The 23,618-nt window shown below is 41.3% G+C and overlaps 1 protein-coding gene across 2 annotated transcripts in view; it reads left to right on the forward strand.

Annotated features, from left to right (window-relative positions):
• ACOX1 (acyl-CoA oxidase 1) overlaps positions 1 to 23,618 on the forward strand; it is a 153,838-nt gene that overhangs the window by 124,436 nt on the left and 5,784 nt on the right. For both annotated transcript variants that reach the window (XM_069654728.1, XM_069654726.1), the window contains exons 9-13: positions 2,249 to 2,439; positions 3,764 to 3,943; positions 4,151 to 4,256; positions 4,363 to 4,506; positions 12,658 to 12,864. In XM_069654728.1, coding sequence (XP_069510829.1) covers positions 2,249 to 2,439; positions 3,764 to 3,943; positions 4,151 to 4,256; positions 4,363 to 4,506; positions 12,658 to 12,864 — 828 coding nt within the window. The remainder of the gene's footprint in view (positions 1 to 2,248; positions 2,440 to 3,763; positions 3,944 to 4,150; positions 4,257 to 4,362; positions 4,507 to 12,657; positions 12,865 to 23,618) is intronic.

Here is a 23,618-nt window from a genome sequence, read left to right on the forward strand (position 1 = left end):
TATAGAAGGACAGAATAGGGTATATCCAAATAAAACATTGGCTGTTAAGCCCGGGCATTAAAATGGTGGCCTTGCGACAACTGACGCCCTTTGAAACATATATTATGAGACACACGGGTTCAAGAAAATGAATATCAATACTATATAGATTTCTGAACAGTAACGCTTCCCAGGTTCAGTGGAAATTCATAAAAAGATGGGACATCACATTAGGTAAAGCAATGTCAAGTAAACAATGGGAACATCTGTAGGGAAACATACCAAAATTAATTTATTCTATTCAAATAAGGGAAATGTGGTATAAGGTGATGTACCAATGGCACTATACCCCCGAACAGCTTAACACAATGAATCCGACTATATCAAATCTTTGTTGGAGGGGCTGTAAGGCCAAGGGAGACTGGAGGTATATATGGTGGGAATGCCCAATCGTGCAACTGTTTTGTAGGGAGGTCAAGGGGCATTTGGAAGGAATGTTTCAGGATGTGAGTTCCCTAGAAGTGGAGGTGTGGTTATGTGGTCTTTGGGATCCAGTATGCAAGACACGTACAAAAAGACAGAAACATAGCTTTATGGTCCTGCTCATAGCAGCATGGCTAGTGGTGGCAGAAAATTAGGAAAAGGCACAAAGACCTACGGATCAAGAATGGCTTTGGAAGATCTACAACTTTCCATCATTGGAATGGGCCTCGTATGTAATTCAGGGAGAGCAAGCCACCTTCAAACAGGATTGGGATGGTGTGTTGACTTATCTTCAGGAGGACTATGTGACAATGGTGTCCTCACAATATAAGGATTATGGCCATTTCTTGAGAGCAAGGTATGATGCAAGGACCCAATTAGAAGGGAATACCACTGGCAGGTGGGGCTGTGGGGAGGAAGTGGGGGGTGTTGGGGATTGTTTTATTTTGTTGCAAAAGTCCCCAAAAAATAAATAAATACATTTTTAAAAAGGCAAATAAACCCAAAAAATATAAATAGGGAGTAAACATACTCCCAACAGGAAAAAGACATGTACAATATTGCACCCCTGCTTTCACCCTCGCAGCCCCATCAATATGTTTGGACAAGTAGTGCACGTAGTACCACAGGAAGAAACTACTATTTTAACTGCCTGATTGGAAGAAGTAAACCTGTATCTTTTAATGTGCATGACTAACTAGGTACAAAGAAATAAATATTACAAAACCATTTCCGTTTTTCAGTTAAAACATTTTAACTTGCTTATAAAATGCTCTCATTGGGAATTAGACTTAAATTTAAAAACTTTAAAAAATCGAGAGTAACACTTCCAAATCCTATCTGGAGCACTGGGGGAGCAGCAATGTGGATGGATCCTGTGCATGAAGTAATGTAGCAATGATGAGCTGAGGGCGTTAGGAGCATAGGTATGACATTCTGAGAGCTGTCAAAAGAAACGCATCAGTAATTGACCAATCCACGTGTCCTGGATTAAGAAGTTAGTATATTTTTAGGAGATGATAGTATTTTAGTTGGTTGCATCAGTCCTTCACTGATTGGTGGCAATACTGGTCAGTGATTCAGTGCAGTTATAGTTGTCAAGGACTGGACGCTACTTGGCTTGCAAGATGCAGGCACTACTGGGAAGAGATTGGCCAGTCAACAAGAATTTGATACTAATTGGCTGAGCTATCAGATGTATAAAGGCCTTGTTGGTCAAAGATGGTGTGGTCAGAAAGAATTGTAGTCCACTGATTTTCCTGTGCTGGCTGCATGTGGGTCTTTACAGTGCTGCTAATGGCGGTGCAGGGTCACCGACAAGTGTGGATCGGGAGGGAGCAGGAGGAAGGCGGCAAAGGCAGGAAGAATGGGGCAGCAACACTGAGTGAATGGGTGTAGACCCTATTCAAAGGAACTGGAGGGGTAGGTGGTGCCCTCCTCCCCCTTTTCTTTTTGATGTATGAAGTGGGTGTAGTGCAGACACAAAGCAATAAACTAAGTAACGCGGCAAGACAGGTGTGCCTAAGACCTGCACAGCAAAAGTGGCATGGGAAAGGCATGGAAACTGAATTGGCCAATGATGTTCAGCTGGCCATTAACATTGGACACTGCTGTGAAGAGATCTGTCACTGGGCAAATTTGTTCAAGCTACTGTAGTTAGTCTTGGAGAAGGCTGGTTGGTGAATAATGAAGGCCTACAGTATCAAGCATCAGGAAATGTCGGAGCTCCATACGGAGGAAATGGTTTGCGCTCCATAATTCAATCTTCCTCCCCTTCCTCCTCTAGCTCCATGCACTGTCTGCTGGTCTGAAGGCTTTCACCTCCTGGATTTCCAGTGCCGGGATTGAGGAGTGTAGGATGGCATGTGGTGGACATGGCTACTCTCGGTGTAGCGGGCTGCCTGACATCTATGTAACGTTCACTCCAGCCTGCACCTACGAGGGCGAGAACACTGTCATGATGCTTCAGACGGCCAGGTAACAAGAGTTTCACTATGTGCCAGAATAGAAATGCTATTTATGGAGTGTTCACTTTGATCTCCCTTAGAACTGGGACCTAATCTGGCCTCTGCTAGGGGTGGCAGTGTTTCGTGTTCAAACAACTAATTCCCATTTTGCCATCCAAGGATGCGCTTCTGTGCCCGGTTTGACTTTCTACAAGCACAACTCGCCCTATGTTTCTTCAGTGGTCATTTGGTAGGTGTTGCTAAACCAAACTCTATAAAACCGATAATACTGTGTGGTTCTAAAGCCTTTTTGTGATTAAGTTAGAGTGTTTTGCCTTTGCTGCCCCAGATGTGGACTTTCCACAAAGCAATACATGTATTTATTTTATTTATTGGACGTTTGTATGGCGCCTATACACAGATGTTTCCAGGCGCCACAAGAAAAGATTGGTGGGGGAGAGGGGCGGATCAGGGGGAAGGGAGGTATGGGGGGGAGAGGGGGACGAGAGGTTACATGAGAATCAAAAAAGTGGAAAAACATAAACTGTTATATTGGCCTTGTGACAAGCCTACCGTGCCGATGCATGACAAGGTGGTAGGTTCAGGGGCCAGGGGGTAAGGGAGAAGTGCATGGGTGGGGTAACCCCAGGGTCGAGGCAGGAAAGTGCTGGCAGGGCCAAAGCAACAAGCACCAGGGGAAATGTGGGGGGAAGGGAGGATGAGTGCGGTGGGCAGGGAGTACCAACTTGGGCTAGTCCGGGGAAGGGAGTGCGAGGGCGAGTGCTGGCAAAAGGATGCCGAGGGGAATGGTAGGGGGGGAGGGAATCTGGCCCCTGTATGACTCTGAAGTAGAAGGCCCCAGTTGCGGTGGCAGATGGAGAGTTGGTAGGGGAGAGGGAAGGAAGAGGCGAAAGGGAAGGTCTTGAGAAGTTTCCGGAACTTTGGCTCAAGTCTGAGCTGGGGAGGGAAGCCATTCCAGAGAGAAACGCTAGGTGAAACGCTCTCCCAAACATTCCTCATGACGGATCTGCTTTTGCCAACATGGTGAGTATCATAGGCCTATTAGCAAATCCTTAGTTGATTTCACATTTTCTGGTTTAATGGAAGGAATTTTGTTATATTAAAACCTCTATGCATCGCAGTCCAGAAATGGTGCCTCGTGCACTTTACTACTCATTGTCCTCCGATTTGTAGACCCTCGCACATGACCTGCCACCAAGATAACATTTTGAAAAGGGCACTCCCTTCACTCTGAACTCAAAGATATTTGTATAATGTGCTTTAAACCCACACACCATGTTTGTCAATCGCGCAAACTTCTTTTTTTTTTTTTTTTTTACTTTTACCCTTGGTAGGTTCCTGGTGAAAAGTTACATGGAGGTCCGTGCTGGGAAGTCAGTTGTTGGCATGGTCTCTTATCTCAATGATCTATCACTGCAGCGTGTCCAACCTCACCCAGTGGCAGCTCGGCCTGTTGTGGTGGACATCAATGACCTATCCTCTTTGGTCGAGGCTTACAAATTGCGGGCTGCTTGGTAAGGTCTTCTTCCGACTGAATCCCCTTTTCACTCCCTTTTTTGTTACCAGGTCACGTGGTTCTCGCTTGAATCTTTCCGTGGGAGGCACAGAAGGTTCTAATGCTGTTTTGCACTTTGTGCTCATGCCACTTACCCAGACTCGAATGTTTACTAGTATAATCTCCAACATTTACTATCTTCTCTTTCCTAACTGGTATGGCGCAGGCTAGTGGAGGCCGCAGCAAAGAGTGTTCAGGCAGAATTGAACCGCCAGCGAGGCAAGGAGGATGCTTGGAACCTGAGCTCTGTGGAGCTGGTGAGAGCTTCTGATGTAAGTGCTCCTGCGAGGGTCATCGGTTAAGGCCGGGTGGGAAGTAAGATTATGTTCCAGGCGTGACAACGTATTTTACACTAAATCACAAATCCCTTCTTTTCAGGCACACTGTCATTACGTAGTGGTGAAGCTTTTTACAGCCAAGCTTCCTGAGATTGTAGATGTGGCTGTACACAATGTGCTCAACTCCCTGTGTCTGCTCTATGCGCTGCATGGCATCAACCGAAACACTGGGGACTTCCTGCAGGTGAGTCGCCCTGATATTCCATTTAGTAATAGGCAACAAAAGTACGCTCAGGCTTTCATTCTCCGCCAGTTATGCACAGTGCGTATGCCATGCCTACAGAAATCCATGCTTAACCCCCCAACCAGTGTACCCCCTCCGCCCACCCACCCCGAAGAAACACAGAATATCTCGGAACCCCATCTCAGTCCATGGTCCAGCACCACTCTGATTCATAGAATAGACCCCAAATGCACAGCACAGGCTCTAAAAACAAGCCACTCCCAATGTGACCATATAAAGGTAAGCATTTGCTCGAGTTTTTCAGACCTCTTACTATCCACACAGCTTGTCCCCCAAATACACACTATATGTTCGTTAACATGGACAATTCACAAAGTATGAGCCCCCCCCGTAAAATGAATCCTCGAAACATGTCCTCCATCCCAAAACACTTTGACATTGCATGCATTGCGCAAATTGTGCAATGCGCAAATCGTGCAGGATTTCCTAAACTTCTTAGTGAACTATCCAATCTTACCCTTCATGCCCCGATGCATACAGCATGTTACCGAAAAGCTAATCTTTTTAACCGCTTTCCCCAACGGCACAGACCTTGCACCATCTAAAGCAAGCATCTCCTCATATCCGAATGCTGTACAACAATGTGCACCTTTTGAGCACACAATTCAGCCATACCTTTCTTGAGGTGTCCTCTCGTCTTCTGTGGTGCAAACTGCTAATGTATTCCCCTCCTTCCCCTCCCCCATCGGCTTTTGCCCTCCTGCAGGCACATGTCAGACTAAACCACCATTCTCTTTGCCTACATTAGGTGCATCTTTTTTTTTTATTTTATTTTTTTATTTTATTTTCATTTTATATATAGTTTTACAAAAAGAAAACTTACAAACATGATTTATCAAAAACAGACTTTTGAAGTTTCAAACATTATTCATTAAAATTTTGATTAAAAAAGGAAATTATAAAATTAAATTTAGATTTCAATTCATCAACCATTCCTTTATACAGATTAAGATTTAGCATTGCTAATATAGGAAAATTTCATAGTTATCTTTATGATTTGTTTCTTTAAACATGCTTTTCATAACCAACAACATATTTGGCATACCCCAAACATACCATGAAATCTAGTAGACGTCACTTTGAAAGCCATAGATTTAGCTTTTAGTTGTAAGATTAACATTTACACTTTCCAAAGCATTTTCGATTTTACCCAGCAAACGAATTAACGAGATGACAAGTACCATGCTCCCCCCATACATACAACTGTCCCATAAAGAGGTTTTTGAGATAACGGTATCTTTAGGAGCAAATTTCCCCAAAGAGTTTTTTCTGTCTTGGTCAAAAAATATACATTCAACTACAAGATGTTTCAGAGTTTCGGTAATGCCACAATCACAAAAACGACATTGCTGATTAGGAAAAACAGCTTTGAATATACGCCACTGGTAGATTCTTTCAAGAGTGTGATATTGATTTAACTTGAACCTTAAATATGCTCGACGTATCCTACTTGATGGACATAACACCAGATACGAAGGTCTTAAATCTCTTCTTCGTGGCCTTCTAGCATAGTCCACATAAAGATGGTAAGAATTGTTCCAATCTAAAGTAGTTGACCAATCCCGATCAAAAAGATTCCTTTTAACTTTGGGAAGCTTCATAACTAGGTCTGAAATCGTGCAGTCACAATCATCCAGGGTGTGCTTCATTTGATTAACAAATACACACATAGATTTTAATTTAGACGATACAACAAGCCCATATAAGTCCTCATACAATGAATTCTTGTGAGGGTCCATAATATCAGCGTAGCGTGATAGTTTTCTCCAAACCCATCTGGCTGCTAGGGAAACTAGGCCAAGTTCATGTCTAATTATAGAATTAGGAACTGATATAGCTAGCCCCAATACACTTTTCCACACATTACCCTGGATTTGGTTTAATATGACTCCTACATCATGAAGACACATGTCCAACCCATATAAAAGAATCGGTTCCACTTTCAGCAGATAGAAATCGATCAATGGTTGCAACGAAAATTCGCAGATTTTTCTTAGCATGATCTTCATCATTGATACTAGTGGACGGACCTTCATCTTTAAATATGACTGCCAAAATTTGATAGAGTAATGGACATTTAGGGGATACCCCAGATAACGAATTGAGTTTTCACATTCGATACCAATGCCACTTATACGATTTGATTTTTCTAAAATTTCGGAATACCACGATTTGTGATTTAGTAGAGTTTGGTGATAAATTGTGAGATGCAGCATATTTAGCAAATCGGTCCAGTTTTAATTGTAGTCCACTAGGAGTGCGATCAAATAATAAAATATCATCAGCGAAACATAACCGTGACATTTTCAATTCCCCTAATTTCACAGGAAACATGCCAGATTCTTTCCACAACATATCCATATCACAAAGATATAGGTTAAACAATGTGGCAGCCATGTTACAGCCTTGCTTAACTCCTGTCATAGTCGAAATAGGGGCTGTAAGAGCGCCGTCTCTGTTTACCCTTATTTGGTATGTCGTGTGATTATGTAGCATAGCAACTAGTTGAATCATTCTTTTAGGGAAGCCGAGTTTTAAGAGTTTTGACCATAATACCTCTCTTATAACTGAATCAAATGCACTGTCCATGTCTAGTGCTGCCATATAGACAGCACCAGAATCGGATGTTTTAGTTTGAGCAAAGATGTGTGAGATAATGAAAGCATTTAGCGAAGTCCCCATATACTTATGAAACCCCGTTTGAAACTTTGAGACTATATTCTTGGTTTCAATAAAGTTTTGGAGACGTTGAAGTAAAATTATAGAAAAGACCTTTTCAGAGGCATCCGTTAAAGCGATTGGCCTAAAGTTCGAAGGCAGTGTGGGGATTATCCTTCTTATATAAAGGAATGATTATGGCATTGAGCCAAGAATTCGGGATATGATTAGTAGATAAAACAAAAGCGGTATAAAGAGTGGCACCCCAAAAATAGGGGTCATCTTTTAAAATACAAGCTGGCAGACCATCGGGCCCAGCGGCTTTGGAGTAATTGAGCAGATTAATAGCATCAACGATTTCATTCATGGAGAAGAAAAGCTAATCCTTACAATTATACTCAAGTATGCCAGAGTTATAGGTTTTAAATTGCAAGGGCAAACTGTATTTACTTTTGAAATAGTCAATCCAAGTACTTGAAGCAATTGGAGAGGCAAAATCATGCAACAGCGCTCCCTTTTTGTTGTTTAGTATTACCCAAATATTCCTGGTGTCATGAGTGATGAGATACTTCATCATTTGTTGTTTAGCTGATAACTTCACTTGAAACTTTATGGATTTTATTTTTTTCCTATAGTCGTTTATGATCCTTTTTTTTGTGAGATGATCGAGAGAGAATTGCAGATGTTTTTGCTTTAATGCTCGTAGAGATCGATTTTTGACCCTCTTAGCAACTGCTATTTCCAGATTATACCCACTCTCTCCTGTTGAGTTAAATGAATTAGCTTTTTTGACTAGATATTCAATATGTTCTTTAATTATAAGAGAATTTCAATCTTTTCTTCTTCGTGCATTAAAAAGCAGATTAACATTGTTATGTACCCGAATCACATCTCTATGAACCAGGAAAGAAAGCTCTCTACACATTTTAGGATACCATCCCACAGAATTCTGAGCGCGATAGAGGGTCACCAATCCCAGCGCTGCATCTATATTTAAGGATGCCAAATCGCACCTTATACTTGTGCTTATTGAAAAATGGGTCGCTCGATGTTTGGTTATGGATTGTTACATTATTTACCAAAGGCATGCATACGGATGAGACAAAAAAATAATCAATGTATGAGGAGTGCAACCCTCTCTTCCTTGTTCCTTTGTGATCACCAGTATGATATTCCAGCAATTGAATATTCCAATCTTTAAAATAGGAGACCCAGCGCTTCCCCATAGTTTCTGAGACACTTGAAGAAGGCTTACACTTGTGAAGTAACTTAGATGTTTGGGATAAACAGACAGCATTAAAGTCACCCCCAATGACAATCGTGTAGTTTGGGTTTCTGACCATAGCCTCCTCAAGTAACTCATCCATATTATCCAATGCAGCCTCAATCGACAGGTTGCCAGGATTGTGGTACACACATACAAATAGCAATACACAGGACAATACACCTGTAAAGATAGACTCAACTGCAAGCAAACCATGTTTCGCATACATGACCTTTGAATTCTGATTCATGACATTATTAATAAGTATACCAGTGCCTCCAAGCGAACGACCAGTTACACCTCTCACAGCTGGTACACAAAAGTTGGAAAAACCCTCAATATTCAATTCATTGACGCACATAGTTTCCTGTGAGAACCCATTGATACATAGTGAGAAGCCCATTTCTCCAAATTCCTTTTCCCACAACAATTCCAAGATAGTATTCTAAGATTCTGTACATTTTGAGCTATGACATTATTTATCTATTGTTTGTTTTGCATGTTAGAGAATTCAAGAATAGAGGACATTAAGGGGGCTAACCACGAAATGTTCGAGGTGGCTCCCACCAGCTCAGATATTTTTGATATTAATTCAGCAGTTTGTTCGGAGCCAGCTAATGAATTTGCTTGAGTGGATCCAATCACTACCTCAGGTTTTAACATTTCATTTAAGAATACCTCAGCTTCTTCAATCGTCCTAAATAGATGTAATGTTAGCCCACGAGAATTAAAATCCTCTCTATGGTCCCACAATAACCTGAGTATCATCGCAGAATATGGGGCACAGATAATTCTGAGATTATTGTGGTTTGCCAACCTTAACCACTCAATGTCATCCCTATGGAGGGTTCTCAACTGAGGACACTCTTTAAAGATACTAAACAAAAACGATCTGTTCAACCTTTGTTTTCCATTAATTGCCTGATCACTAGACCAGCCCAGAAAGTACCTTACATCTCTGTTAAAAACATATTTGGTTTCTTCTTTTTCATGGCTACCTTGGGGAGGAGGCTTACTCTCATCAAATTCTTTAGTGTCAGTAGCTTCCATTTCTACATTATTGGATGCCTCCTCACATTCATTTTAGTCGATTTGACTCACTAGATGAGTATTATTTCTTTCATACTCCTCGTCAAATTGGAGGTTGTTAGTGTTCCCTGCAGAGCTGTTATTAGTCATCATGGCACAGGCCTTTTTTTGTTTAGAGATTGCACCCAAATTCTTATCCGGAGCTTGATCCTTCATTCGCCCCTTCACCGTGATTTTTTTTTTTCTATGATAGGATAAAAGTTCGAAAGACGGCCTTGTGCCATCTGTCCCAAATTACCCACTCCCAATTCAACCAGAGATTTCTTCTTATTGGTTCCCGTACATTTTGTTTAGGAGTGGGTATCAGCTGCAGGAACCACATTTAAGACTACCTTTGATTCATCATTCAACTGTGTCAGGTCAATCTTTGATTCGTTTGCAGAACCTAGAAGAGGATTAAAGGACTGCAACTCATCCGAATCATCAGCAATGATCTCCCTCTTTTTGTTTTTCTTATTTTTTTTGCTATCAACCTGACATGTTTTTTTTTGCATCCAGAATAGATAACTTTTTTTCAGTTTATTTTCTCTTTTGATTGCCCTAATATGTGCACGCTTCATTTTTCGTGACATAAAGAGTAGCTGTGTCCCTTCACAATCAATGTCCTCACAATCATTGCTTGCTTTATCTCCCTTTTCGCTGAATTTCACCAGATTTTCAGTGATAATGGAATCATTTCTCAGTTTTTCTTCTTCGGCTTCAATTATGACATTTACCAGGGGAGAGGGGCTGTTAGGTGTATCGTCTTGTGGCATTGGCATAGAACCAATAGCATCAACAAACTCCTCAAGACGTCCCCACCAAATTTTAAATCCAAGTGTTGTCTTGTTAATAAGCAAACTAACTCATCCAATCTCCTAGAGTTCTGCTTAACTTCATCCAATAAAGTAGATGACCCAACAGAAGCCATCGGAGAGCATACCTCCTTAGGGCCTTCCACAACAGCTCTTGCATACGTGCGTGATTCAAATGCCACAATTTCAGAAGGATCAATCGTTTGTGTAAATTGATGCCTACACGTTTGGTCTTTCAATAAGCATGCGTCTACTAGTGCCTGTTTCTCTGATTGTACAGCAGATTGAGAAGTCAACATACCCTCAATTTTGGATACCTTATTAGTGAGAGTTATCACTATTTCTTTTAGGGAGTTAATGTGCATGTGGGTTAGGTCATGGCCCTTGTCCAGTAGATTTAGAAGAGATGAAATCACCGGAAATTTACATAGTTCATCATCATTAATCGGACCCTTGGAGTTAGATTGTTGATGTTTAACTGGAGGGGGACGTGGCCCTGCCATATTTTACAGAATATGGGGGAGCTGCAAGAAGGTCTCTTTGCACGTTCAGGTTGGTGTGATTCGATACCAGCAAGAGGAAGTATAGAAGGCCCTTCTTGTAAGTTATGCAAACAAATGCGTTCGACCTCAGAAGGCAAAAATACAACCGGTGAATTCAGAGTAAGTGAAATTCAACAACGTTTCTCCCATTCACCAATCAATGCAGGGCCCAAAAAAGAGACGTCAGAGATGACATTAGATCCCACAAAGGTTTTGACGTCTTGCTTTACAACTGCCAAATTCCCTACTAGCTCTTTTGGAGTTATTACAACAGAGGTTTTTTTGTTTGTGGGCATTTTGAATGATTCTCCAGCTGCAAAAGGAACATTAGATGTGCTGGAGGGCGGCTGATTAAATGTATCATCATTCGGTTCTACTGCTAGTGATTGCAGACTATACGGGATGTTTTTTGTGTCATTTATACCATCTTCATATACCGCTACATTAAATGTAATTGGATTTGGCTCTATATCAGAGTCATGTAGTAGCACCGGGTTTGGGGCATTCATCCCTACATGAGAATTACCTTCAGCAAGACTTTTGCTGCTGCGCAGACCACCATTATTTAGTCAGTAGTTAATCAATACCTTTGGACTCCTCTGTCAACAATTGAACCAGTCTCAGAAGGCCCAGCGACCCGCGCCACGCACCGCGAACAGTACTTAGCCCGTACTTGGTGCACGGCGCGGGTGCGCGAGGCTGTGTTTTTGAAAGCGACGAGAAGCGTCACAAGTGACATGGGGGGCGGAGCCTCCTCAGCAGGAAACGCCTTCAAAAAATAGAAATGGGATATTGAGAACACAGACTAGCCCTCTAGCACACAAGCACAACCAACAAAAAAAACTACAATGGTGCACAACTTAACCAGAGTGGTGCACAACTTCACAACTAGGCAGCACAGGGATAGCGTAATCACCTAGAGGTCAGGCAGGCTGGTGTTACCAGTTTGTACGTCCTCCAGGGGAAAAAAGTCTGTGAATTGCACTTGGACCACACAGAGGCTCCAACGCTGCTCCAATGGCTTGAGGCTGTGATGCAGCACGAATGGCGAGACGCAAAAGTTCAAAGGCGCAGGCAACCGGCAGCCAACAGTACTTAGCCCGTACTTGGTGCATCTTTTTTCAGATGGACATCACGTTAGTTTTTCTTTGTAAGTACAAATGGATTAAATTGGGGATCACCGCACGGGTCTAGTATTTAAATACCAACCATGGGGTATCAATGAAGGACCTAGAGAGCATTTCTGGGGAAATACCCCCATGTCTCAGGTAGTTGCACAAGTAATGCAGAAATCAAAGTGATTCGGTCGTTTTTCTAGTACCTCCTTGGGAGCTATTTTGGGGTTCCAAATCCAGTTTTAGTCCTATCGGTGTGATAGCAGATCTCTCAAAAAGAAACTGCCTCCATGTGCTTGTTCTCCTGGCCCCTAGTGTGGTCTTCTCCCGTCAAATTAGCAGACTGGGTACATGCTATTCAGATATTTCTGCTTCTCCAAATGCTGGGTAACCATCAAGCAGCCCTCCACTGTTTCGGGCCCCCATAACTGGACTGTGGGCTCTTTGTGCAGTTCACCTTTTGCATCTCGCTTTTCCTGTCGTTAATGCTTCTGGTGCAGACCTGCACATCTCTTGTCCCCTTTCTATCTAGCATAAACCATAGAAGAGACCTCCCATTTCTAGACTGTCTCTAATGCATGTACTGCGCCTCATGGCACATTTATTAAATTTGTGATTTCTTTCCCCAGGCAGGTCTATTAACTGCACCTCAGCTGGCACAGGTGCAGCTTCGCATCAAGGAGTTGCTGGCCATCATCCGACTCAATGCTGTGGCTCTTGTGGATGCCTTTGACTACAGTGATGCACAGCTCGCCTCCGTGCTGGGCCGCTATGATGGCAACGTTTACGAAAATATGTTTGAGTGGGCCAAGAAGTCCCCACTTAACAAAACCCAGGCAAGGAAGCTTTGGAGAGTGGCTAGTTGTTTTAGGATGTGTGGCTGTGAGTGTGTGGCTTTGGCTCTTTTCTCCGTCTGTTACCCAGCCTCCTTTAGATTCCCACTCTTGATAATGGCTGCCTTCCTAGATCTGAGGACGTCCATAAACCCTACCAAAATAGGCTCCCCAGATGCATGTATGGTAGGAATGATTCTGTAACATTGAGGGGGAAATGAGAACACGTCTTTTTCCAAAACCACGTTTTCTTGAATCACTTTTGGAAGTTATCACTAACAGAATTTCTTCACATTTGTATCCCTGCTGGGGTGGTGGACCCTCACAATTCATGGATCGACCAGAATCGTTTTACTTGAGGTTATTTTTTGCACCTTTTGTTGAGGGTGTCTGACAATTCCTTTTTATGTATGCAACATTCTATCTCACGTTTTTTTTTAATTATGTTTGCAGTTGGAATGCCAGACCATCCCGCAATAGCTCCCCAGCATTGAGATTGTTCATGCGTATTCAGTCACTGGGGAAATCGAGTCCAAAAAATGGAAAGCAGGAAAAGGGTGCAATTGAAGTAAGAGTCCAGAGTGTTAGTTCAACACTGGGCAATCAATCTGGTATCTGGCCTACTAGAACACCAAGCTACTACCCCTATAATAATTACTTACAAATAGTCAGGCAGAGATGAAATCCAGATTGCAGCTTCCAGTTAGTTTGCGAATTCTCAGTGGAGGCCAATTGTTATCTTTTATTGGAGCTGAGTGCCAAGATGGCTTCCAACTATAACATTCCTGCACCAGGGAACAACACAAGAAGGAACACTGCAAAATACTGAGCTAACGGGGACGCCTCAAAACGAGTGCTCTCTCCAACTTACTTGACTGGCACAGATGGGTAAAAAGCCTCCAAGACCCCTCTGCTCGCACAAGAAGCCTCGCTGCTTGCGCTGGGCTGTCTGACAGAGTCAAGAGCCCCAGGTGACGGGAGGCTGTTCAAATAGAGCTAGGAAGCTACTGTTACAGACAATTGTATTGTAGTTGACATTTATATAGCGCCTTTTACCATTATTATAGTCTGAATGCGCTATTGGTGGGGACCCTCTCAGGGGCATAAGTCCAAAATGTGGGAAATCACGTGGTAAGTGTAGAATGCGTGGGTGCATTTGGCCACGATAAGGCTTAGTAGGGCTGGTGGGCTCCGATAAAAGCAACCCATGAAGACCAGCATGTGAGTAGGTGCTGAGGGAGCTCAGGCGAACGTGTGGGTGTAAGAGACTCGTTATGTGTCCAGCCTGCCTGAATTTGTCATAGGTCTTCGCTTCATACTGCCAGAGGTGTTGAGGCATAGTCTAGTAGATGAAAAAATTATGTGAACAGAGAGACCAAATTTGTCGTAGCGGTTACTGTGTTCTGATGTGTGCGGCTAGCCATGCCTATGGCTGGTGTCCACCGGAGTGGTGCATTTATACATACCGATAAATTCAGATGGAGATTTGTTGTAGATGCACCAGTGTCCTCCTCTGTCGATTCTCGCAGCTGCGACAAAATGGTTAGCAACAGGCTAGCCTTTATAAATGACCACTAGTAGAGCATGGGTTATACTTTCAATCTCTTGCAGGTGGAGAGCATGGCAAATCTTCACAAATGGCGTGCATGCGCTAAACCTTCACAATTGTTACAAGTACTGTGAATAACTAGCCCTGACAGATCATCCAGGTACGATACCTGGCCACCTCTCTCATCCTCCCAGTGCGATTCAGGGCATCTGTTCGAGTTTGTTTGGAGCAATACATGATAAACTTGCACCATGGCTAGTTTAGGATCTTTAAGTGCAATGGAAGGGTCACCAGCATGGTTCCAGAGCGCAAATGGTGGGCCAACACCACGATGCACAGCAGTTATGCCCACTCCAGATCAATCCAATGCAACACACTTTCCACCTCTGAAGCGTCCAACCAACACCGCTCCTCCAAGTGCAATGCAAGCACTAGCCCGAACAGCTCCTTAAGTGAAGTGTGACTAGAAAATCCACACAGCTTCCTCCAATGCAGCACATGTGCTGACTCCAACTCCTAAAGAGTCGCACAAGTGCCAGATATGACGGAACCTCACGCACAGCACGCATGCCAATCCACCCAATTCATTTAAAGTATTATGACATTTTCAGGGCCATTTGTAGGGTTTTTGCAATACATAAACCCTAAAATGTTTAAGGAAACTTTTCTTGCTTCAAAAGGGATGGTTGGCATCCAAATCTGCAGTTGACAGCTACTTATGTTTCTTAAAAAAATGCAGTTAGTTAACAGGGATACAGGTCACTCGAAAGGTGGTTTGATAACTGCATTAGGTCTCTTTATAAAGAAGCGTACTGTGATTGTGATCACAGACTGATGTTTGAAGTGACTTATAATAGCTGGGAGTGTAATGAAGTCTGGTTGTTAATTAATATTTACGCCATATCTGATGACTCAGTGTGATATTTTAATTAGGCAGTTGTCCCATACCCTTGAAGGTTAGCTATTTAACCACTCTTCCTTAGTAATATTATAATTATAGGAGCTTTAAATGCCAGATATCCAAACGTTGGTGCAAATGAAGGCTTTTTAGACAATAGCCCTACTAGAATTCTCTATGGATGCCATCTTTGTAAAAATACAAATTAATAAGTGGGTTAGCATGATTAGGAGTCAATAATGCTGAACTGCTGTACAACAGGTGATGTGCATGTGAAAACAACTTGGTCAAATGGGGCTGTCAGTTACAGGCTTAATTAATCTTTTGTAACATCAAATCTATTTTCTTGCCTAGCTCATTTAAGTATAATTGACTCATTGATTAATGACCACCATTATGTACAACTAAAGTTGGCTGATATAAACCTAAGGAAAGCATCTAATATTTAAATGACCCCCAAGAGAACAGAATTAAATGGACCACTTCTTGTGTGGCGCCTCTGAATAGGATGGTTGATGTCAGCTAAATATATCTCTCTGAAAGCAGCAAACATGATAGTTGGATTTGCACTACTTTCTTTAACACTATCCTACGATCTTGGGTAATGAAGCATATGACAACTGATGGCAGTCTCTGACCTCTTTTGGAATCACAATCTCAACACAGTTTTTGATACAATAATTATGGACAAAGCGAGGCATGTATAGATGGAAAAGAAAGTTAGATGGCAATTCTTCTTCATATTGGGAACAACGGGTTAAGACATGTGTGAAAACAAAGCATGCTTTTAAGTACTGGTTGATTAGCAGGAAAATAACTGAAATGCAACGAGTGTGACCAAAACATCCTTAAAATAGCCAAGTCACATGACCGCAAAGCCTTTTGGCATTTTTTAAGTATGAAAAACAATCCAAGATGCTTTGGAGAGCAATTCTATATATGAGGGATTTTGGGTTACACTTGATCTACCATGTTTGCACAGAAAAGTGTGAGGGGTCTGAGTCTAGTTAGTCCTGAGTTTTTACCTTCATGGCAGGCGTCTTTCCGTAGTAGAGATGTAGACAAACCTATTCTAATGTTGGAGGATTTAAGAGCACCTGGTTCTTACAAACTATCAAATGTGGTTTTGAAGGACTCTGCTCCCATGGGTGAAGATCTTGTTTGGTAAAATCATGAAATCTTTCCAAATTCCATCCTCTTCGATGCAATATATGATAATCCCAATCTATAAAAAGGGATTTAGAGAATATTCTTTAAATCCTGGTCCGATCGCACTCTTCATTGTTAATAGAAAAGTATTTTCTGCTATTCTTTTGCAAAATTCAAATGGGCTCCCGTAAAGACATTGATACACATCAATGGATTTTAAATTTCACAAATAATTCTCCTATGTTTCTAGCATATTTAGATGTAATGTAATGTAAATTGCAGTTATAACGCATCAGACAAAAACTTCATCAAGGTGAAGATCAAACCGCGCCCTTTGATAATGGTATGCAGGGAGCAGCTGTGGTGCAGATTATTGAAATGGGGTGAGACTAAGGACTTTTAAAATGAACTATTTTACTGTATACAAATATTTCAGTGAGTGACAATCTACAACGACGGAATATTCAACAAAGATCTGCTACTGTGAGAAATTCCAAGATTACATGACCTTCGTTTCTAGACCACCTTCTGCACCGCCTGGCTGTTCGACTGCTACTGGACAGTTGCACTGTACCCCAGGATTGGTCACCTTGTTGTTACTGGCCCAGCATCACCTCTTGCAGTTCCAAAGGTGACTTGCCTGTGTGAAAGATTTTTCTTTCACCACCTGAGTTGTACCTGCTAAACCGGAGAGAGACTATCGCTGATGAACTCCCTTTTCTCACTTTAAAGATTTGGCAGGCCATGGTTTGTTTGCTGTAACGTCAAGGGCAGGCTTAGTTTTTAAACCAGGAGCAGTGAACTCTGTGGGAGATGATGATTCCCTTTTAGAATAAACTGGATTTCAGGACATTATATTATTTTTATTGTGCTATTGGTTTAAAGTAAACATTTCACAAATACACAACATACTACATTCATTGTTATCAAAGTTGAAATCAAAATTTATAATTAGATTTTATCCAAATTTACTTGGGCAACTTGTAATGTTTTATAATTGTGCAATGTAAGATTTACAAGCTAAAATCTGTTAAAAGCCAAATAGGCTCACAGATTTATCAGATTAAATGTATCTAAATATCCAAATATTGCAAGCACAAGGGAGACTTCTTGTCCTAAAAATAATCTGGCCCAGCAATTATCAGTGTCAATGGAAACAGGCTCATGGACAAATCTTTTGAAATACAAGGTATGTAAAAGTTGCAATACCGGCAGGTAATAGGTGCTTTAGCTTTCACAGGGGCTGTTACAAAATCTAAACACATAAGCTTCTTTAGTACTTTTACTTCGAATACCCTGAATTTCATAAATTGGGCTCAATCTCCAGATGGTATTCCAAATGGGGTCCAACCATTCCAATTGTTTTTATTGTTCCTGGGCTATGCACAAGAATAGTTATTTCTTAACGGTTGCACAAGTTTCACACCAGTCCCTCTGCCACAGTAGGGTTTTAACCTGAGTTGGATTTTGTACTATTATGACTGTGTTAATTTCTAAACTATTTAACAATTTGAGACATTTGTCCGTGAAGCTGTTAATACTGCCGTCGGTTTTTAGAATTGCAACACGAAAACCTGAAGAATCCAGAGATTTAGGGAGGCGAATCAAGAAACCAATATAGTAATAGTTGATTCTAAATAACCCGTACCTTTTTTAAGATCAATAAACCCAGCTTGTACTGTAATACAGCAGTAGGAACACAGTTTGGTAATCTCAACATTTTCTACCATAAAAGATCCTCAATGATGTTCAAATCCATAATGTCTATCTGATGCAATGTCTCTACCCCATATGTCATTTTGCGGACCACATTTGCCTTCTAGAATTTAATCCTAGGTAAGGGTGAATACCTCCTGAATGTTCTATTTTTGTTGTGCACTCATGAGGGTAGCTTTCTGTGTAATTCTACAATAATCAAACTTATATTAGACTTGCAGAAATAGGAGGTCAAGATGGATCAAATTATTTGATTTCCAATTGTCCATCCGAAACCAGGCTTTTCCAAAGAACTTAATGATTTCATCATTATTTCATCATTGTAATAATCAGGTCATTTTATTGAGTGTGTTGGTGAAAATAAATAAGTCGTTTTAAGCCTGTTTGGTGTTATCCAGCAGACTTGAGTAGTCGTCACAAGTCAACCAACATATTAATGTACCCAAACGAGGAGGGATAAATAAATGATGCTTTCTCCAGGGGTTTGGTTGAATTTCGAAATATTTTCTGAGCTCCAAATAATTTGTTTTATTAGCTGAATTCCCCCAAAAAATTTTTGACCATCCTTGCATGCTTCTAGCACATCAAAATCAATTTGCGGAGGTAGCTTGTTATAATCACGTAAGCTCGACTAAATGATATTAATTATGCCACAATGGTGGGGTTTTACTTTGTACCAACTACGAAAACGTTTCCATGCGCCTGGTTAAATATTACAATTCAAAAAGATGTCACAGTTGATGTGGGGCAAAAAAGGGGCATTTGACCCCTATCCCTTGTAGAAAAAGTTGAAGAAAAAATGCTCCACACTCGAAGAACTGCGCCACAGCGTATATTTGTGTCAACTGAAATGTATTAATTATAATGCCCTTTTGGATAACGCGTGTTTCGACACACCAGTGTCTTTTTCAAATCAGGGCTGGTGATAAAAACTAGTGAATGTGTAGCCGAATTCACAGTGAAAAAACATATATCAGAGATCATAATGCATAATCAAACACATGTAGAAGTAAACCATGAAAACAAAAGATTAAATTAAATTGCATTCAAAATAGTCAGAGAGAGAAAGGGAGGGGTGAAGGGGCAGGAGGTTCAAGGTAAGAAAACAGAAAGCAAAAAGGTAAAAAACAACAACAAAATATTAGTACATACTCATAGGTCATTATCTAGTAGTGTTTAAACAAAAGTGCTGAGTGGCCGAATAGGGCCCCACAAACCTGGGAAGCAAATCAATCCGGTCTCACCGAAGGAGGCGCAGCTTGGCGGGACCGAGCCGTGCCCGCCAGAAGTGCATCCCAGAGCGGCACCATCCAACCCATTGTGGTACCTTATTCGCCAAATCCACGGGGCACCTAGCAGCAGCATAAGAGGGTGAGCGGCCCCGGCACTAACCGGAGGAGGACAGCAGACAGTGCTCCCGGTGGAAGCAAGCAGCAGAGAAACCACCAAGCAGCAGGGACAAACATCAGGAAAGAGGTGAGGAGGCGGTGGAAGACAGCAGCAGGCCCAGGACCAGGGGTTATTGTGCACCAAGCAGGCCCAGGAGAGGGGACCCCCATAGAGCACCCGACTCAGTGGCCAAACCCTCCCACCCCCATCGGCTGCAAGAGGTACAGGGCCCCATCAAGGAGCAATTAGTCTACCAGCCTATGGGTAACGGGGCGACTCTTGCAGAGGGAAGGAGAGGTCTGGTGCTCCCCTAGATCCAGGGGGATAGACCAAGGCACGCCCCGCCGCCACCTCGGGGCAGCGAACATCTGACTTCCCCTTCAAAAGACACGACCTACCAGCTACTGTGACAAGGGACACAATCACATTTAACACAGTTCTAATATTATCATATCCAAACCGCCCTGGAATGAAACCCATCTGAGACTCATCAATCAGATCTCCCATAGATGACATTAATCTATTGGCCCATATTTTTGTAAAAAGTAAGTCTACATTTAGCAAAGAAATAGGCCTGTAATTTCCACCCTTTGTATGGTCTTTATTAGGTTTCGGGATCACAATAATCGGTGCCTCTTTCATTGACTCACACATCACTCCTGATGCTATAAATTCATTCTCTGATGCTATAAATTCATTTTAAAGCTCACACAAAATTGGTGCCAATTGAGTATCATATTTCTTATAGAATTCCAAAACTATACCATCTGGTCCTGGTGATTTCCCATCTTTCATTTGCGATATGTCAGTACATATTTCAGTAATATCAATTGCAGACTCAAGTAAAGCTTGTTTTTCTAGAGCTAATTTAGAAAGGGAAATGTTTCCAAAGAATGCACCTAAGCTATTTGCATTAGGATCAAGTTCCTTCTTATACAGTGTCTCTTAAAATATTCAGATATCACCATTTCAGTGTAGGGTATTACCTTAATCTGTTCGAATAGAAGAAACATAGGTATCAGATACCAGTCCCCTAAGCTTATTAGCCAGCAATTTGCCATTTCTATCACCAAACTCCCAAAACCGCTATTTCGAATAAAACTTACTTTTACTTGCCAAATTTTGTACCTGATTCTTCAATTCTGCCTCTAGTTTTTTCGATTTCAGTTTATTTTGACATAAACCATCACTAGCACAAGCCCTTTGCATTTCTTTGACTTCTACTTCTAAATTCCTAATCACTTCCTGTTTTTTTTTTTCTTCGCACGAGTGGCTCTACTTATCAATTCTCCCCTTAATACTGCCTTAGAACAGTCCCAAACAGATTTGATACCGGTCGAATCTATATTTTCTTCAAAATAATGTTTAATAAATTCATCCAACCCCTCTGTAACCAAATTATCTTTTAGTGTGCTGGCTTGCATCCTCCATCTTTTAGTCTTATCACCAACACTATCCAAATGTAACTGTAAATCTAATAAAGCATGATCAGAGATGCCCCTTTCCAGTATATTCGTGGTCACCACCTGGCAATTTAGTGTACTACTAATAAAGAAATAATCAATTCTTGAGTACGAAGCATGTACAGGCGAATAACATCAATATTCCTCTTCACCATGATGAAGCACTCGCCATACATCTGAGTCCATATTTAAACACAAATGTCCTTAATTCTTCACTAACCTTTTCACTATAATATCTACATTCCGACTTCTGATCCATCTTATTATTCATCACTATATTAAAATCTACACCTAAGACTATCGACTCACCTTCCATACTATCTAGCAAGAAACTTAGTTGGCCAAAAAAAAGACACAGTTGGTGAGCATGGCGCATATACAGTTCCAATTGTCATCTTCCTGCCATCATTAAGTATGTCAAGCAACAAAATTCTAACCTCATCATCCGTAACAGTCTTCTCAATCTTATTCGGTAGACCCTTCTTAAACAAAATACTTACCCCTCTAAATCTAGAATCGTAGCAATTTGAAATTACCCAAGAGTACTTGGAGTTGGACAAATACTTTTCATTTTGCTCATCCAAGTGAGTCTCCTGAAGGAAAATCACATCAGCTCTACTCCTCCACAACCTTGCCAAGACCTTGCGCCTTTTCACAGCGTTACCAATCCCTTTAACATTCCATGAGACGAAAGTCAATGGAACCATGTCTCTCTACTCTGCTTAAATATAGCTATACAGTAACCGTCAATCTCAAAAGAGAGGGTCGGAAAAATTTAAAATAACTGGTAAGGAAAGGATAGACATAACAACAAAAGACACATATAAAGACAAACGAACATAAAGCATAAGCTTTGCAGAACATTTTCAGTCTGACAAATATCAGACTCAAAGTGAGCATAAGTATGTACATCAATTACAGTATTCTGAACCATACCTACCAGAAACGAAACCCTACGCCCAACTAACATGAATGGTACAATCAAAATTGTCCCTATACTATCAATAACCATGTGAACCCTCCAAATACTCCCAGCCCCATATGTCTATTCTGCATAAATACCCTCTTTATTGTCCTTATGTTTGATACATCCAAACAACCACAATCTATAAATTTTCAACAGTAACTACCCTAATAGAGTCCATTTATTTATTATTATTTTTTTCCCTTTTCTTCTCCTCTATGAAAAGGCTCTTCTATCCATCCAGGAACCTATATCTTCTCCATTCTCAACAAATACAAACATATCTCTTCAAATATCCATGTCAAAATACATCATCTACTACAACCGCCGCCATATCCTAACCCCTTTTACATATAATCTCAATACTCCACCTAGAGCATCTAAGGGACAGCCCCTGACATATTCCTATAAGCCTATATCATTCATATATAACAGCGACCACTGATCAGCCTGACGACTGTAAAATAACTTAACGCAATACCTCGACTACCTTCCACACGGGCTCCTGCAACTTTTCCCCCTTCCCCATGTATTATGAACATCACATCTCACATATATACCCAACAGTCCACCTCTTCAATGATCAGTAATTCTCCTCTGTTCTAATATAGTCATCATTGTTCAGTAATATGTTCAGGTTATTGCCACAACAAGTTACTAATTTCAGGGCTCAATCATGAGTTTGTTGAAACACTCCACATTACATTAGTCCATGCCAGATATATAACTCCTTAGGTACAAGGTAGAGGTTATTATTATACTTGAAAATGCCAATAAGCATTTCTGGTAAGTTTATGGGGAAACCCTGTGCATTTAGGGTGTTGGTAAATTGTTGGCCAAGAGTCCCTTGGTTGTTTGATTTGTGGAAGAAGATGGCTAGTAATCTACATTCCTGACATCTTTGGGACACATGGAATTCGCGCCTCCCGCTAGAAGAGAATCGCCATTTTTGGATTCCATGTTCCCATCCTTTAGTATAGAGATTAAACAATCAAGAAAATCTTGGCGCCTACAGTATGCATGATTCCAATACATTTTAATGAACAGGGCAAGCCTGAAAAAATGTACATTTTGAAGCAAGAATAACCAAACGGGAATCTTACTTCCTTTCCGTCACAGCACTCAAGGTTTTTCTAATGGCAGTAATGAGGCCTCCAAAAGGTCTACCATACCATGTGTCCCTCCAGAAGCCAGCTGGATGGAAGTGCAATAACCATCAGTATGGGTAATTCAAGCACCCGCACCCTGAGAATGGTTGCTCAAGTAGGTGTCGATGGGCCCCTAGAATTGCATGAATCTATTTTGAAGGAATCCTTTTACAAAAGACTGTGGCCGCACACAACCACTTCTAGGTCCGTAGACTGCAGAACCACATGTATACATGTACCTAGGACCAGTCTGCAATACTATTTGGGGGAAGTATTTCTGCTATCCACAAAGCAAACTATCTGTTAGTGCCCTAGACAACATTCTTTAGTGCGTGGGCGTTTCCTATTATGAAAGTTACCAAAATATTTGTTACTAATATTCGTGTCAGAGTAAGGAAGTAGCTTATATCCCATATGGCTGAATATTTCTGTTTCATCATTATCATGCCATACAATTTGATGTGTTGTGTCTTAGCTCGGT

Source organism: Ambystoma mexicanum, chromosome 3q, assembly GCF_040938575.1.
Source record: "Ambystoma mexicanum isolate Mex_15411 chromosome 3q, UKY_AmexF1_1, whole genome shotgun sequence".
Classification (NCBI taxonomy): Eukaryota; Metazoa; Chordata; class Amphibia; order Caudata; family Ambystomatidae; genus Ambystoma; species Ambystoma mexicanum.